This window comes from Solea senegalensis, linkage group LG13 (genome assembly GCF_019176455.1).
Source record: "Solea senegalensis isolate Sse05_10M linkage group LG13, IFAPA_SoseM_1, whole genome shotgun sequence".
Taxonomy (NCBI): Eukaryota; Metazoa; Chordata; class Actinopteri; order Pleuronectiformes; family Soleidae; genus Solea; species Solea senegalensis.
Window position 1 is genome coordinate 10088200 of NC_058033.1, and position 16062 is coordinate 10104261.

The 16062-nt window shown below is 41.8% G+C and overlaps 1 protein-coding gene across 1 annotated transcript in view; it reads right to left on the minus strand.

Moving 5' to 3' along the window:
• esama (endothelial cell adhesion molecule a) overlaps positions 1-13686 on the minus strand; it is a 43162-nt gene extending 29476 nt beyond the window's left edge. Inside the window, exon 1 of the mRNA XM_044042940.1 lies at positions 13272-13686. Within this exon, the coding sequence (XP_043898875.1) occupies positions 13272-13341 (70 nt within the window). The 5' untranslated portion in view covers positions 13342-13686. The remainder of the gene's footprint in view (positions 1-13271) is intronic.
• Between the last annotated feature and the right edge of the window lie 2376 nt (positions 13687-16062).

Sequence of the window (16062 nt, forward strand, 5' to 3'; positions counted from 1 at the left end):
GGTGATGAAGACGTTTAACAGGGCCTTTAATGTGTGCACCGCTACATGTATGTGTGCATACGAGTGTGTACCTACACCATTTGACTGTGCTGCTACAACTACAGCACTTTCCCCCATTTACGCCTTAGATATCGTTTTCTTACTGACATGTACAGCTTAAACAAACTTTCTTAAGGTCAATTGCCTCACTCGTGGTGACTCTAAATGTCTCACATAATGTCATGCATATATACATCGACATTAGGGATCCGTCGAGTGAAAACTTAGGCACAAAAACTGAGCACTTTGCCTAATTACTCTTAACGTCTGAGGTTAATGGGCTCTTACAGATAGTTAGCCTCAGGAAATCATTGAACGTAATGAACAGTCGCTAATGAACACTCAAAACATCAATGATCGTATGCAACCAAAGGGGCTTTCTGCCTGTCGGTGCGGGCCCTCAGTGGGGAATCTGTCGCTTTTGTGGCTCAAGTGTGCGGCGAGCTTTTTCCCCCAAATTTGCACTTGTGAAACAGAGTCAGCAATAAGCTAAACTGCTTCAAAACCCCGACTTAATCCTGACGGATCCCGTTTAGTTGAGCAACTTCCACCTCTTCAAACACATGTGCAGAGGAGATTATGGGGGGGTTTCTGTGCCTTGGCTGTACCATACTTCAGAGAGCCTGTGCGCAGTTAGTGCTGCTGCATGCAGACACATGAGAGGACAGGAAAATGAGGAAGGGATCATGTGTGAGTTTAACGGCAGAGGGAGACAGGGCAAAGTCACTTGCTTTCAGACCTGCACTGACACACAGACATATTCCTGAAATCGTCAAGAGGGCCCTTAACTCTGAACACAAATGTCCACAAAAGGTCAATCAGGACATTTTCTGGAACGTCTCCCGCCAGCTCCTTTTGTCAAATTACCCGGTAAATGTCTGCGTGAACTCATGTGAGACGCCTTTGGATAATTCACAGTGAGGGAGCAGGGAAGTGCTCTGTCTCCTGCATCAGCAGTCCAGGCTCCACACGCTTTCCCTGGATTGTCCAGAACCTCTCAAGAAAACTCTGGAGCATGTCTGGCCCAAATTCTCTGGATGTTGTCTGGAGAAACACTTCTGAAATGGCTTTAGTTTGTGACGACATGATTTACCTGTCAGTTACATATCAGTGTATACCGCGCGCTGCTGTTCCTGAAAATAGCACTTGCGTCAGAGAAGCAATGCAAGGAAACTGACGTAGCCTTTGAGTGGGGGCACAGCTCGTCAGTGGCTTTTACAATTGACAATGGCTGCATGTGGTGACAGCTGGACCAAGGGAGTGGACATCAATGCCTTGTGAGCGAGGGAGGGGAAGTGTCCAAGCAAGGACGGCAATACGACTGATTGTGCCAAATGAAACAACACACAAATAGGAAACTGTCCCCAAAGCCTTAGATGTTTTTGTGACTGACCAAACATGACGGTCTCAAAGATAAGATCCAAGTCAGTGACCTTAGTGTTGGGATTTCTTTTAGGAAGTCACACTAATAAATGTGGGGAGGAGTTGAAGATAGATGGGTCAGCAAAACGATTATTTATTTATGTTTCTCGTTAACATTAAATTAGGATTTTTTTTTCACTTTTTACTTTCAGTCTCATTAGAAGCTGTGCTGTACACAGAGCTGTCATAGGAAGTAAAACAGACTTGGGGTCCCCAAGTCTTCCTGGTAGAGGTGTAATTCAGAGGATTTGCAGCTCTTGCCACTGAAGGGTCAAGGAATTATTGGACAGACCTTGTAGCAAGCCGTCAGAGAAATCTTGGAAGCAGACGAAAGAAGCAGCCAGTGGATATGGCTAAAGCAGAATGACACTTTCTGGGCTCAAACCACATTAAAATAATCTGCTCCAAATATCTCAACAAAAGGCTTCTCATAAAGAGGTGGGACTCATGCCCAGATTTGAGCACTGTGACAATTGCGAGGAGGCTTGGAAGGCCAAACGCACAACAGAACCAGAAGAAACATAATATAACTCTTCTTTGTCATGAAAATGCCAACCCGTAAGCACCCTATTGGCACAATGGGTGGTCAACTCTAGAACATTGTCAGGACCCAGCAGAAACCCAAAAGGTCAGACCAGGTTTGGACAAATGTTTTGAAATTGTAAGCGTGTTTGTATGTATTCCCCGTGTGCGTGGGTTTTCTCCGGGTCCTCCGGCTTCTTCTCACAGTCCAAAAACATGCAATATGGGGACTAGGTAAATTGGTCCCTCTAAATTGACCATGAGCAGAGAGAATTCATCCAGTGTAGCACTCTAGTAAGTCATGTGCATCGTTAGTCTGCAGAGGCAGCGATGGAGGACTTAACCCTCTGCTCTTCCAGTGTTGCTACATTACAATTCTCAGACAGAGACTTATTTTGTTGTTGAATTTGGAGAACATGGAAATGGATGACTATTTTTTTGCGAAGCGATCTCTTATTAAAAGCCCCTCAGTACTTAATCTGATGATTGCAAACATGTTTTTTCTGAAGGCTCTTGGAATGAAAACATCCAATTAAGGCAGCTTTGGCAGAGGCCTCCCTGAATACTGTACAAAAAAAAGAAGCATATTAGCATCACATTAGGACGCATCCACTCTCGTGAGTGAGGGTGCATTAGCAAAAAGAGAGCACGGGGAGGGCAGCGATGTGGGGAAAATTTCCAATAAATAGCAATTATACTGTATATGGTGGAGCACGGTGATGGCTGGGGATGTGAGGTGAGGTGGGGTGGGGAGGTGACGGCACCTCTGAGCCATTATCAGAGATAATTACATAATCTGAGCTCTCTCTCTCTGGAGTGTAGCTGTATGTGACAGAAAAACAGATAAGAGCTCATAGTTAATAAACACCAAGCAGAGAGCAGAGAGACGGGGGTGGGGAAGAAACAATGTGAAAGAATGATGAATAAACCACATGCACACACACACACACACACACATACGGAATATATAACAGTGTACTTATTCAGACACAGGTGCAAAAAGAATGGATGAGGAGCTACACACTCATACATTATATACAGAAAAAAAGCAACACAAACACACACACACAGTGTCACCCGCCCGGCTGACCCCAGACACTGATGCTGATGAGATGCTGGAGCTGCAGACCTCAGGAGAGATGGGATAAAGGAGACGGAGAAGAAGAAGAGGAGGAGGAAGAAGAGGAGGGTGGCTGCAGGACAAGATGAAGAGGAAAATAAGAAGGCAGGGAAGAAGTAGTGGTGGTGGTGGGGGTGAAGAGTGATGGTGCCTGTGAGCGGAGGGGGGGAACGAGGGAACTAGGGGAAAGATACATTCTCAGCCGATAATCTAATCTGACCGCGTCAATAAACAATGACCACAAATGTTATTAATGAAATTGCCTGTCGTGCAAGAGGGAGCACAGTGTTTCATGCTGTCTGTGGTGCTGAGATGACAAGAGGTCATGCTCTTGTGGAATATCACACATGATGTGCTTGGGAAATAATGTGATCCTGCAGAGAAGCTAGTTTTGCTTGCTGGTAGACAGCGGACTTTAGAAGCCCCCCCCGTCTTAGCTTCATTCTGCTGAGCTCTTTCTGATTTATGTATGTCTCACTGCATCACATGCTCTTCCTCACTCTTTGTGTCAGTGTGTTGTGGAAATCTGGTCCAAACAAACGAGGAGCGTTTCCCCTGCAAGATGTCCGTCCAAAGAGGAAAACCACATCTTGCAGAACTGCCAAATTCTGGGGACTTAAGAGATTTGCTCCTAAATCTGTCTTTCCTAAATAAATTACAATAGAAGCTTTATGGCTTTTCTCTGATCCCTCAACAGTGAAAGAGAGTATTCTTTTACAAGCGTTGGTCAGATGAATGACACCATCGTCCATTGCCGGTGGCCGACTGACATCATAATGTGGGGTTAGGGTTATGGATTATGTTTTACTACACAATCATCACAACTTTCAAGCCGCTGTCAGTTTGTGAGCAGAGTCACATTTGCTGCAGCGTCATATTTTAGCATAGAGGGACGACAGAGGAATCAATCTACAAGTATCTCTCGATAAGTGAGCATATTTCCCTCAGTGTTGACGTAATCCTTCAGAGACCTCTGACTGATACATACATAAAGATGACTTTGACATAGACTTCACAAGACCCAGCACTGCACCTATTTACAGACACATCATCTACAAGTTTTTTAAATATGATCTTCAGGCTTCAAAGCCAAAATGGATCTGGATGTGACTCGTCCTTGATCTGCGTGCCTCCGCTCTCGGTAATCTTTGACACCGAACCGCACTGCGCCGCTTGATCCTTTTGCTACCATCCTCCTTAATGCACCTTTGCTCAAGTTCACAGCAATGCAATAAAATACAGCGATATTGTAATAGATCAGTAATGCTGATGTCCGTTTGCCAACAATCACGCGTTCGTTCAATCAATCAATCAAACTGGCGTCTTTAATTTAATTTGTGTCATCTATTATAATTATACCCCATAACACGACCATTTCACCACCAAACTTCCTCTAGAGGAGCAGTGTGCATTGAGTGTTGAAGACAGATTTTGCCTTGAGGAATGTCTGAAGGACACGGGAGACATAAACCTTACTTGTGTCTCTTTTTAATGGTCCTTCTTCACACATTCTGCCTCACTGCGCTCTCCGGTGTGGACTCAATACAATTCTGAAGCCCTAAAGGCCTCAGCTTAATAGAGTGACTCTAATGACTTTCCACATAGCTGCCTGCTGCCACTGTCACCTCAGACACAATTACTCCATCTGGCTTTCACTTCGCCAATTATACTTTTGCAAATGTCAAATTAATTCCTCTCAGTACTCAGGTGTCAGTTGATAACTATGAAAACTTTCATTCATACCTACAAAAGGAAAGTGGTGCAGCTCAACCACTGCATGACGGAAAACAAAACAAGAGTAGATGCCCTTGTAAGTGGGATTCATTCATTCATTCATTCATTCATTTGGACAGTGGTCCAAATGAATGGCTTGAAGATTAAAAGATTTTTATATAAAAGGGAGTTTTCAAAAGGAAAAAGCAAAGAAATACCCGACGAGGTCCAACACTGAAGATGAGGGGATCAAATTTTCAACCACATGCTTCATTTTATTTGAATATTTTGAATGTCACATTGTGAAAAACAGCCACTCTGCTTAGTAAGATATGTACCTGCTGTGAGAGAGAAAAATCAACCTTGCTACGAGAAAATAAAAGCTGCATAATGACTGCGAGTGAAAGGCTTGAGTTCACAGTTTAGAGTTTCAAAAAAAATGAAGAGATGAGAATAAATCTCACCAAAATATTTTATTTTTCAGTAATGTTTTACTGAAAAAAGGTGGTGGGAGTGTCTGTTTGTCTTTTCCCCTGCAGGCTGGCCAGAGAAACCCCAATATCTGTTTTCCCTCCACTACCTCCAACTCACCTGCAACAGTTTAAGCCTGATTGCCACCACCCTCTGTTTAAAAGCCCAGACCTTCCGACCAGTCTTTGCCAGATTGTTTGGTCTTCATTCTGGTAACAGTTGGGGTTCTGTTTGGGTTTTTCTTTGGGGTTTTGTTTCTGGGTCTTGTTCAGGGTCTTGTTTTTGGGTTCTGTTCTTGCCTGGTAGCAGTCTAACAGTCACAGTGGCCATGACTTTTGGCCTTTTACACCAATGTTTGTATCTCAATGTACCAAAACCACTTAACTAAGAGTTGTCTTTGATTCCAAAGTGTATTGTATCACAAGTGAACACATTTCCTGAGGAAGTAAATGAGATATCACATTCACAGGATCAAAAAGGAGGAGTTTGTGGAAACAATGACATTGAACTTTTACTTTGGCACAGTTTATTCTTGAGTCCAAGACAAAAAAGTCTCACTGAAATAACACCTCGAAAGAAGTGTGACAAATGGATGGACATAGCTAGTTAAGGTAGCATTAGCAGCTAATGTTACTGTTAACTGGCCCCACACTCCATGTCATTACTGAATTATTGCAATATCACAATTCAAAGCCATGTTTCTTATACTAAAGCAGGTTTTCCATCTGGTTCCACTGATGTGTAATGGCGATCACAAACACTGTTATGTAACACAGGCAGCTCACGCACAGATTTGATTGGCAGTGTAAGATTGCGAGCCACGTTAACACTTCAAGAAGAAAACCAGGATTATATCAGTGTCCCTGAAGTCAGATGTGGCATTAGACTATAACCCCACCCCCACATAAATACCACCAAGTAAGAGTAATTCAAAACAGCCTATCTTGTCTAAGCCCATGCCCTCAATTCCCGTCTGTCCACAGCTTTATTAACTTCTTTTTTTTTTTTTTTGAAGGACAGGTCAGTCAGATGTGTGGCTGTTGTTGTCTTCTCCCTGCAACATCTGTCAGCAGCACTCAAAGACAGCTGTGATTGTTCTGAGGCTGCCCAGAACATTGGTTTTGGGTCTTCACAGCCTCCGCAAGAAGCACTCTTGCCTTAGCAGCAAGAAGACCTGGGTTTGCTACCTGGTCGGAACAAGGGACTTTCTGTAAGAGTTTGCATGTTCTTGAGTGTGTGTGTTGGTTCTCCAGTTTCCTCCCACAGTCCAAAAACATGCAGATTTGGGGATTAGGCAAATGCGACACTCTAAATAGACCGTGAGTGTGAGAGTGAATGGTTGTTTATCTCTGTGGCCTTATGATGGACTGGCGACCTGTCCAAGGTGTTTTTTTAGCAGTGCTCTTACCGAGTCATTCTTGGTGGAATGACGTTTGCAGTTTAAGTTGGGAGCCTTCAAATATGCCACTTTTAAAAACTGCTGCACACCTAACTGCAGTGTTGACGGTTTGATTCCAGCTGTGGACTTTTACATACTACATGCCATAACTTCCCTTCTCTCCCCCCTTTAATTCCTGTCTACCTATTTTCAAATGACTGTCAAATAAAAGTATAAGTGCAGAAAAACATACATTTTTGCCATTAAAAGCACAGGGCAGACATAATTAACAGACTGCCACTGCATTTTCTGACAATCAACAAAGGTGCCAGGGATTCACATACATTGAACCCACAATTAAGATGATTCTGTGTAGGCTATAGACAACATGACCTATTATTAGTTCTTATGAATGGTTACTCTTTTACTCAGTCCAGCGGGAGAACACCAAGCAGAGCAGCCAGACTGGACTTAAGAGCATCCTCATAAGCCTCCTGTAAACAGTCATTAACTAGCATGCTGTCAAATCCTGGCTACAGTGTTATCACAGTCAACCCTAAATTACATGAGTTGGCTGACACTGCAATCCAGCAGTACATGCTACTATTATCACTTCAGACAGACTCTAAAAGAAGCCATAATATCTCCGTAAATACAAGTTTTATGACGTGTGTTTCCATACATAATGGAGGATGTTGTTGTTCATAACCTGGAAATAGCTCTGTTTATGTAGCCCATTCGCAAAAACAACACACACAACCACGCTTTACGTTCTACAAGAGATTTTTATCAGGACATGGAGGCATCTTTCCAAGCTTCAGTCACTCATGTGGGAAAAATGTCAGCACCCACAGTGTACAATCACTCTGCCCAAGTGTAAAAGCTGGTTATGCCTTTGCCTTCTGAGTCAGGAATGAAAACAAGGACAGTGAGGAAAAAGACAGAGAAAGATAAGGAAGACCGCGTGTGTGTCTGTGCCTTTAAGAATCCCTAGGCCAGGGCTGAACGTTGGGAAAGTCACCCAGTGCCTTTCTCATGACCCCTGTGAGGAGCCCTTCTTCCTTCTAGATCCATGGACGTCACAGAGAAGCCAGAAAAGGGACATGCAACACATTGTGGGACACATGTCATGCTTGGCCTGGCACCAAAACGCCGTCTTGGAGCATATTTTACATTTGAGGGAAAAAATCGCTAATTCCTATATTTATGCATTTACAAATGACAGCAACACACCCACACATCTCCAAGCAGCATCCATACCACACTTACTTCACACATTAACAACCATGACGTCTCTTTCCCACAATTTCTCCCACACAATGCTAAAAATATGAATGTTTACACGTGCTTAAAAATAGTAGTAAGTCAGTGAATGTGGGGTAGGAGTCGTCAGGCGACTCATCAAACCTCTCGTGGTCTGGACGAGGTCTTTCAAGGTCAACGCAGCATTTGAAAACACAGCTAATACCGCACTGCTCTACATTCTCTAATTAATCCTGCAAAAGTGATTTAAATTAAAGCAAAGACATTAGATTAGGGTGTTTACGCGATGACCGCAGACTTAACTGCGGTATATTCATGATTGTCAAAACCCCTATCTGAAGTGGCAATTAACATTTATCATTGAAAAGCCAATCAAGTGATCGATAGAATGAATAAGAGCAAGAGACAAGGCACCATTATCAATACCAGCCTATTCTCCAAGAAGAATGTTGATCTTTCACTTATCTGCAGACCATGGAAAACATTACATTTGTACATTCTGTACAGAAAAAGTGTTCACCAGGAGGAGGAGGAGGAGGGGTTGCTGGTGGTGTGTAGCAAGACATCCTCCAAGCAGCAGATGTTTTGAGAGTTTTTATGTATGTCACGGTAATGACATGTTGCGACGGAGTCTTGGCAATTATGCATCTTAAAACTGCAGTGCATGTCGTATAGAAATAAATGTGCACTACATTCAAACCATTGACAAATGAGTTGACACAATTAGACCTGAAACAATTAATTGATTATTAATCGATTACTAAATGAATCAACAAATATTTTGATAATCGATTAATCATTTCAAAGCTTTTTTCATGATTAAAACAAGATTTGCGATTGTTTAAGCTTCTTGAATGTGAGTATTTCCTTAATTTCTTTGATCTAGATAATAAAGAAATCATTAAAAGTTAATAATTTGGGTTTGTGGACAAAACAAGACATCTGAGAACGTCGTCATTTCCAGCTTTGACGAACACCGATGAACATTTTTTTTTAAGGTTTTCTGATATTTTATGGACCAAACGATTCATCGAGAAAATAATCGATGAATTCATAAAGACCAAAGAGAGGCAGAACAATAACATCAATAACAACAAAAAAAGTTACTCCCTACTTTAAATAAAGCTGAAATACAGAACTGGAGAGTCTTTTTATCTATGACGTCACCTGCACATTGATAGTGTCTCTCTGTCAGTGTTGAAGCTGAACCTGATCTAATCTTCCTACAGGTTCTTGTTCTCCTGGGCCTTGTACACCGTGCCAGTGGGTGTAAAAACATGATTACAAGAGACACCGGTACAGATTTTTACAGACAAATGATTGGACAGCAAACGACCTCACTGTCCAAAGGGTAAAGCGCACTGTTGTGTTTCATTACGTTTGCTGATAAATCCCTCAATCTCCTTGGTCAAATCAAAATTGCACCAGTTGCTGGGAACACATACATGAGGACTGCGGGCATCAAACTACTATAATCCCAGCTCAAAGTGGAACGGGGCTTTGCTGCACATCCATTTAGTATTATTCTAAGAAATAGGCAATTAAAGATAAGGCCATAGTCAGAGATTAGATGAACCGCATTCCAACGCTCTGCCTCAGGCAGTCTCTGGGGACATATAGTATATTCTGGGATGAAGAGGTGTCACGGTAACAATAAGGGGTGGACCAGGAAACAAACTCGCGTTGTCGCATATTTATCATTGTCATATACAGTGTAAATGCCAGGCTTAAGAGTTGTTACTTTAGAATAGTGGGATGATCCATGCCATAGGGGGTCCTGTGTTCGAATAGTACATGTGGCTAACATTAATTCTTGCAACCCTCTCGTGCACTGCACTAAATCATAGATCTGACACAGAGAATAAGAAATGGCAGCGGCCCCCTCCATCTCAATGGAGCCTTTGAAGATGTATGAATTGACCTTGTTAAATAAGTAAAGTCCAGTGTGAGACCCCCCTGGAAAACAAATGAAGAGGTTTTTTGGCCAGATGCTGTGTCCAGAATAGAAGAGGAATTGTGCTGGTTGAGCGATAGAGCGCGGTTTATATATAGAGTATGTTATTGCCGTGTACAACTGGACTTTGACAAGGGATGACAAGTTTCAAGCTTGACACGTTGACTTTGTAAATGCAAAGGCTCCGTCTGACGGACAGGTATAAAAAAAAAAAAAAAACATGTACCAGGTACTATCCTCAATGGAAAAGCAAGAAAAACGAGTCAAGTAGTGCTAAAACTGTATAATGGAAACGCGCCACAAATGAGATACAAATAAACAAGCTGACAGTACTAGTATGAAATAGCAACTGATAGACCTGACTGGAGGTGTGTTGACATGACTGCAACCTTTTTGCCAAAGCACAAAAATGAAAATGTTACGTGACTCATTATGTTTTGGCAATTGCGAGCACTTACTTTTTTCCACATTTAAGGAGACAAAATCTGTGACTGTGTTAACAGACTTAAGCCCCCACATCATGAGTAATACCTGCACCACTCACACATACAGACACCACTAAAATTGTCAATAAAAGTGTCAATGCCAGCAATAAAAAAAATAAAAATAAAATGATGTCTTTCCTTTGCACAGGTCCATATGATTTTAGCTTGGGTCATCTAAATATAGAATAATATACCAGCTTCTGTTGTCCAGATAACGCCAACCAGAGTGACCTGAAATTTCCATTATTAAAACCATGTCCATACAGGGAAATAATGGGCATTCTCTCTGAATGGGGTTTTTGAGTTTAATAATTAGGCATAGTGCCAGTTGAACTTAGGCTAATCTAATTAGCTGATTCACACAATCCTAATGAGTGTAAGGAACTGTTGTGCAAAAAAGGCTTAACATTAATAAAGACATTGAAGAAGCAAATTCAAAAGTAGCAACAAGTTCACAGTATCAGACCACTGTTAGTCTATTCTTATTTTTCATTTTATTAGTATATTTAATCATTATTTACTTAATTAATTGTATGCTTTTCCTGGGTCCAGCTCTCCTTAACATTATACATTTGCTGCTTTTTATTTGTTATTTATCTTAAAGAAATACTTTCCCAACTGACCTAACTTTTGAAAAAGTGGAAGGGTCAAACCTAGACATAACTGATTTGCATTATGACCAACAATCAAATGTTTGACATTTGTACATGGCAAAACAACTTAAAAAAAAAAAATCTATCAAACAATTAAGTAACTGCAGCTCTTCTGTATTCAGTCCATATATGAGGAGAGGATTTTATTCCCAAAGCCCTCCCCTCAGACACCGGTGCTGCAGATTAATGAGTCGAGCATTAAACGTCTATGTAGCTCTTTATTTCAAATGCATATTTCGTCATTGATTTTTCTTCTGATTGCGACAATCTGGCAACAGTCTGCACTGCTCAGATTTTTCTTTCCCCTGAGGCGTTAGCTCATTCACGGGACAACATTTGCTCACTTCCTGCTCCTGATGCATCAGGGACTTAGGGCGCGCGTGGCTTTCCTGTTGCCACAGACTGCCTTTCATGGCTACTTCCTCCCTGCATCTGCAACACACAGTGTTTTCAGGACACACCTGCAGGGTGACTGATTAAGAGTCGAACGCTGAGGTCAAGGTCGGCTACTGTGCTTGCATGGCCCTGTTGTGTTGCGACACTGAATCACAACCTTCTGTGCAAACTCAAGTCACTTGGGGACATTACTGCCCATCAAATGTCCCCAGAGGGAGTCTTGATAAAATGGTAGCATTTCTCAGGTAATGCTCTTCCCTCAGGGTGTAACAAGCCAGCCTGAGATTGCCTGTGTCAGCACAAGTGATTGTTTTGGCAACAGTGCTGGGAAGCACACAAGGGCTTTGGGCAACTCTGAGTGATTCTAGGCTAAGGGTGAAGATCCTGCACGTCTCCGTGTCTCACAGGCCAAATGCAAGTCATCACCCTCGCAGCGGCGTGGTCCTATCGAGGATCTGAGCCGTCACGCCTATGATTCCCTTCGGAACAGATAATAAAATAATTATTCCTTGCCATGATATGGCACCACTGTGAAAGGCAGCTGCTTCAGAACTATACACCCACATATCAAAATACTGTCCTTTTGCTTTTGACTTCGGTCTCAAGTAAAAAATGTTCAGAACCACCAAGAAATGCAAATCAGCATTCTGTACGTTTACATGCACAGTAAAATTGAGCTACAGCCGTAGTGAGCGAGATGGACGGTGAGATGGATCATGTTAATCATGATACAAATTAGCTCTTGTGGTTGATGTGTTGTCTGAAGATACATCGTCTCCTTCTACTTCTGGGTCAAATACTGGGGAGGAAATTATCCTACTCCAGTCCGACTAAGACTATGAATTGCATTTTCCAGGTATATTAGTCCGACTAAGACTAGTTCGATTTCAGTCGGACTAACGTGTTTACGTGACATTGACAAGAAACCAAATGATTGTCTTAGTCCGACTAAAACTGGACCTTTTAACATGTATGTAAACGCACTGACTGAGGTCAAACCTGAATGTTTGACTACAACACAAGGATTCAGACTAGTTATCAGATTGATATGAACATATAGTAACACTGTGTTGCCTATTTATCAAAAATGATCAGTCAAACGCATTTGCTCTCCTGCAGTCAGATGGAGACTGCTTCAAGTTGTTCTGCATGTCTTTTGTCATTTTCTTATTTTTTTACCTGAATTAATCATTTACAACTTGTTATTTCTTAAAAAAAAACAAAAAAAAAACAACAACATTTGCAGGCTGCTCTGTGCCCCAATTTTTAGAATCAAAGAACTGGCAGGGGGAGAGAAGTAGGCTGTGTGTACTGTACAGCGATCAGTGGAAGTAGGAGTTTAATACATTGCTAGAGAGAGAGAGAGAGGGAGAGAGTGCGATGGCTGAGCCAATGTTACAGCAGATATAAAGGGATTATTTTCCCTGGAAGACATAATCATGTGTAACACACTTGTTTCAAATCCTGTGAAAAACAAACAGGTGTTACGGCCTTAAATCCACCTCATCATCATCATCCCCTGACACATATACAGGACAGCAGTGACTACGACTGATATCTAAATGAATAATGTAAAAATAGACTTTACATATTGAAGATTGGAATGTCAAGATATGAAATACATTTTTTTTTTCTATTGCTTAAATGTACTGATTAACTGGATGAATATGTTGTTACTGTGTCATATAAGGGGTGATGAGTGAATGTCACTTTGAATCAATTGATATAAAGGAAGACAGTGTGCATTTTTTGATATATTATATGATATAAAATGATAATTATTATTTTATATTTATATTGATTTTAACATGAATATGTATAGATACATAGATAGATAGAATAGCCATTGACTCACCTGTGAGCCCCCCCACAAAGGCAAAGCAGAGCAAAGTAAGTTTCCTCGGGGGAGAAGTGCAGACCTCCATTCTCGCTGTCTTCGCGTAGCTTTATTTTTTATTTCTGTGTGAGAAAGAGAGCTGCGTCCCTGAAGTCTGTCCTCTCCTCTGTCCTCCTCCTCCTCCTTCCTCCTGTGGAGACGCTGTAGGTAAGGGACACTTCAGGTGAGGTGAAGGAGACGCGGAAGACACGGGAGTCCTCTCCTCTCCGACTCTGACTGGTTAAAGAAGTGACCACCACCTCCGACACCGACGGTCGAGTCCTCTTCTTCTCTCAACACTCGAGAGCAAGTGCAACAGTGAGTGTAACTCCGCATGTGGTCACGCTAAGGAGACGAAGAGAGGGAGAGAGAGACGGAGATGAAGCCCCAGCGAGCGAACTGTCGTCAGGTTTGCCTCAACAGCGCGGACTACTTCCGTTTGCTGGCTTAAAAATAAAAGCATTAAAGCACGACCACGGTTGTGTTGAATGCTTTACGCGACGGCGGCGTTTTATTTTGAAAGAAACTTTGAAGGACGTCCGAGAGTCCGTCCTAAAATGACGCAGCTACACCTGTTCACTCACAGGCGAAGTTATATTTCCAAACTTATACTTATACATTATGTGTACTTTTGATTTGGTTTGATTTCTCTTCATTGTCACAATCGTCAATACACATTTTACCAAAAAAAAAGACCGCAAGGTTTAAAGATCCAGTGTGCAACATGTAAAAAGAATGAAGGTAAAGTGTATAAATGCTTTACAATTAAAATATATGGTTTTTCATAGTCATAGAAAATGCATTAATACACTCAACCTTCATTTACCTGCCATTTTGCATTCTGACAGCTGCCTTTCAAATACTGAATGTCCCTGAGTGCGAGAGATGGGTGATAGCTGTCACGATAAAGAATTATTTAACACATTTTGAACAAGCATTTTTCAAGTAGAGGTGTGCTGGAAAGGTCAAGAAAGGCCAACCAAACAAAATGAGAAGTTGATTTACAGAATAAGGAAGAAAAACTGGTGGGGAGTAAATGTCCTGACATGACCAGGCCTCCGAATGTGGCAAAGACTCAGTCATTGTAGCCTAATCATGATGCACCTGACTCAGGAGACCCAATCGCAAGGCAGTTCAGAGAATGTTGGGAATATTGGTGGTTCTACTGCAAATACAGATACAGATGTACTTGGTGGAACAATCAACATCAATACTCCAGGACTGGCAACAACTGCCTTTGCTGATATATAAACCTTCTAAAAAAGAGTCCAAAAAGCTAGATGGAGAACAAGTGTATCTCTTCACATTGATCGGTTTGGAGGAGCTTGTGAGGACAGTGAAATGTTAGTGTTTTATCATCTTTTGGATGAAATATTTCTTTTTCAATCTACAGTCTACTGCAGGATTCTATAAAGTGTATTATTATTATTATTATTATTATTATTATTATTATTATTATTATTATTATTATTATTAACCAGGCAGATACACTAAGAGCCTATGCTCATGTGCAACTTACTGCTTTCAAATACCCTGGCTCTAGCTCTCCTCAACAATCAGCTTTTCAGTTTTCAAAGCTCCTCTCCCCCACACAACCTCCAGCTCCTGCTCCATCATGTGTGAAAAGGTGTGGGTCTGAAAGCAGAGGAACGGACTGGACTCGGCTTGACACGAATCCCCAAGGTGAGCTCACCCTGTGATGTAAAAATATGGAGTGACCTGTACTCTCCGAGGTGGCCAGACCCCCTTTATATTTCATTTTCTAAGGTCGCCCGGTTGCCTAAGCAACTCGCGTGAGGCTAATGTGGGAGGACTGCTCAATTATGAGAGGTGAGCAGGGGTTACACCTGTGATTAAATCCAAAGGAGCAGGGTCCGATGATCGCTGTGGGGGATGAGATTTTGTTGTGCTGTTGCAAATTGCATCTGGGCCCTGCAGCGGAAGTGTGCGGAATCCAGGAGGAAAAGAGCTGTCAAAACAGGCCAGTTTTTTGTAAAAAGAAATCATCTGAGCGGGGCAGAGAAGCGATAACACTGGATTCTAATCCAGAGCAACAAAATGACGTGCGGTGGTCGAATGGTAAACGACCTGGAGGACAAAGGATATCGCTCACAGGATCCAATTGAAGTATGTCATGCCCTCACCTGTCAAAAATAGAATGAGAATTGTCCTGAAGAGATAAAGCAAGTCATAACTTTGTTTGTGCCGCCTTTATTTGACAACAAACAGACAAATCCATCTGCAGCACTTGACTCCTGCCGAAACGTACACACATAAGATGATTTAAAGTCATCTCTCGCACCAAAGTTCACATAGAAAAATCCTGTTTGGTGAGTTTGTGCCACTTTGGTAAATAATTATGCACAAAGGACTTCACACACCAGTGTTGTACTGTATAGATGAAAAGCCTATTATACAGTTATTTCAGACAAAAGCAAAGAACATGAATACATACAATATGCATGCATGTTTCCCTTCACTGAGTCAGACTCTTTTTGTACCGACAGTGTAAACAGAATAGTGAATGGAAAAATGTAACATAAATTATTAACTAACACAGGACCAGAGCACAATACACGTCGTTCTATAAGATTGAATGCACCGTTCAAAGGAGAAATATCGTGTTTTTACTGTATAAATCTTTATATACGGTGTTGGTAGAAGGTGAGTCTGAAGAAGTGTCCAGATATTTGCTCCACACACGTGTGTTTCTTCTTAAAGGTCAGTCGCATTGTGTCCTTGTGTCTGTCACAAACTATTCTACACACAC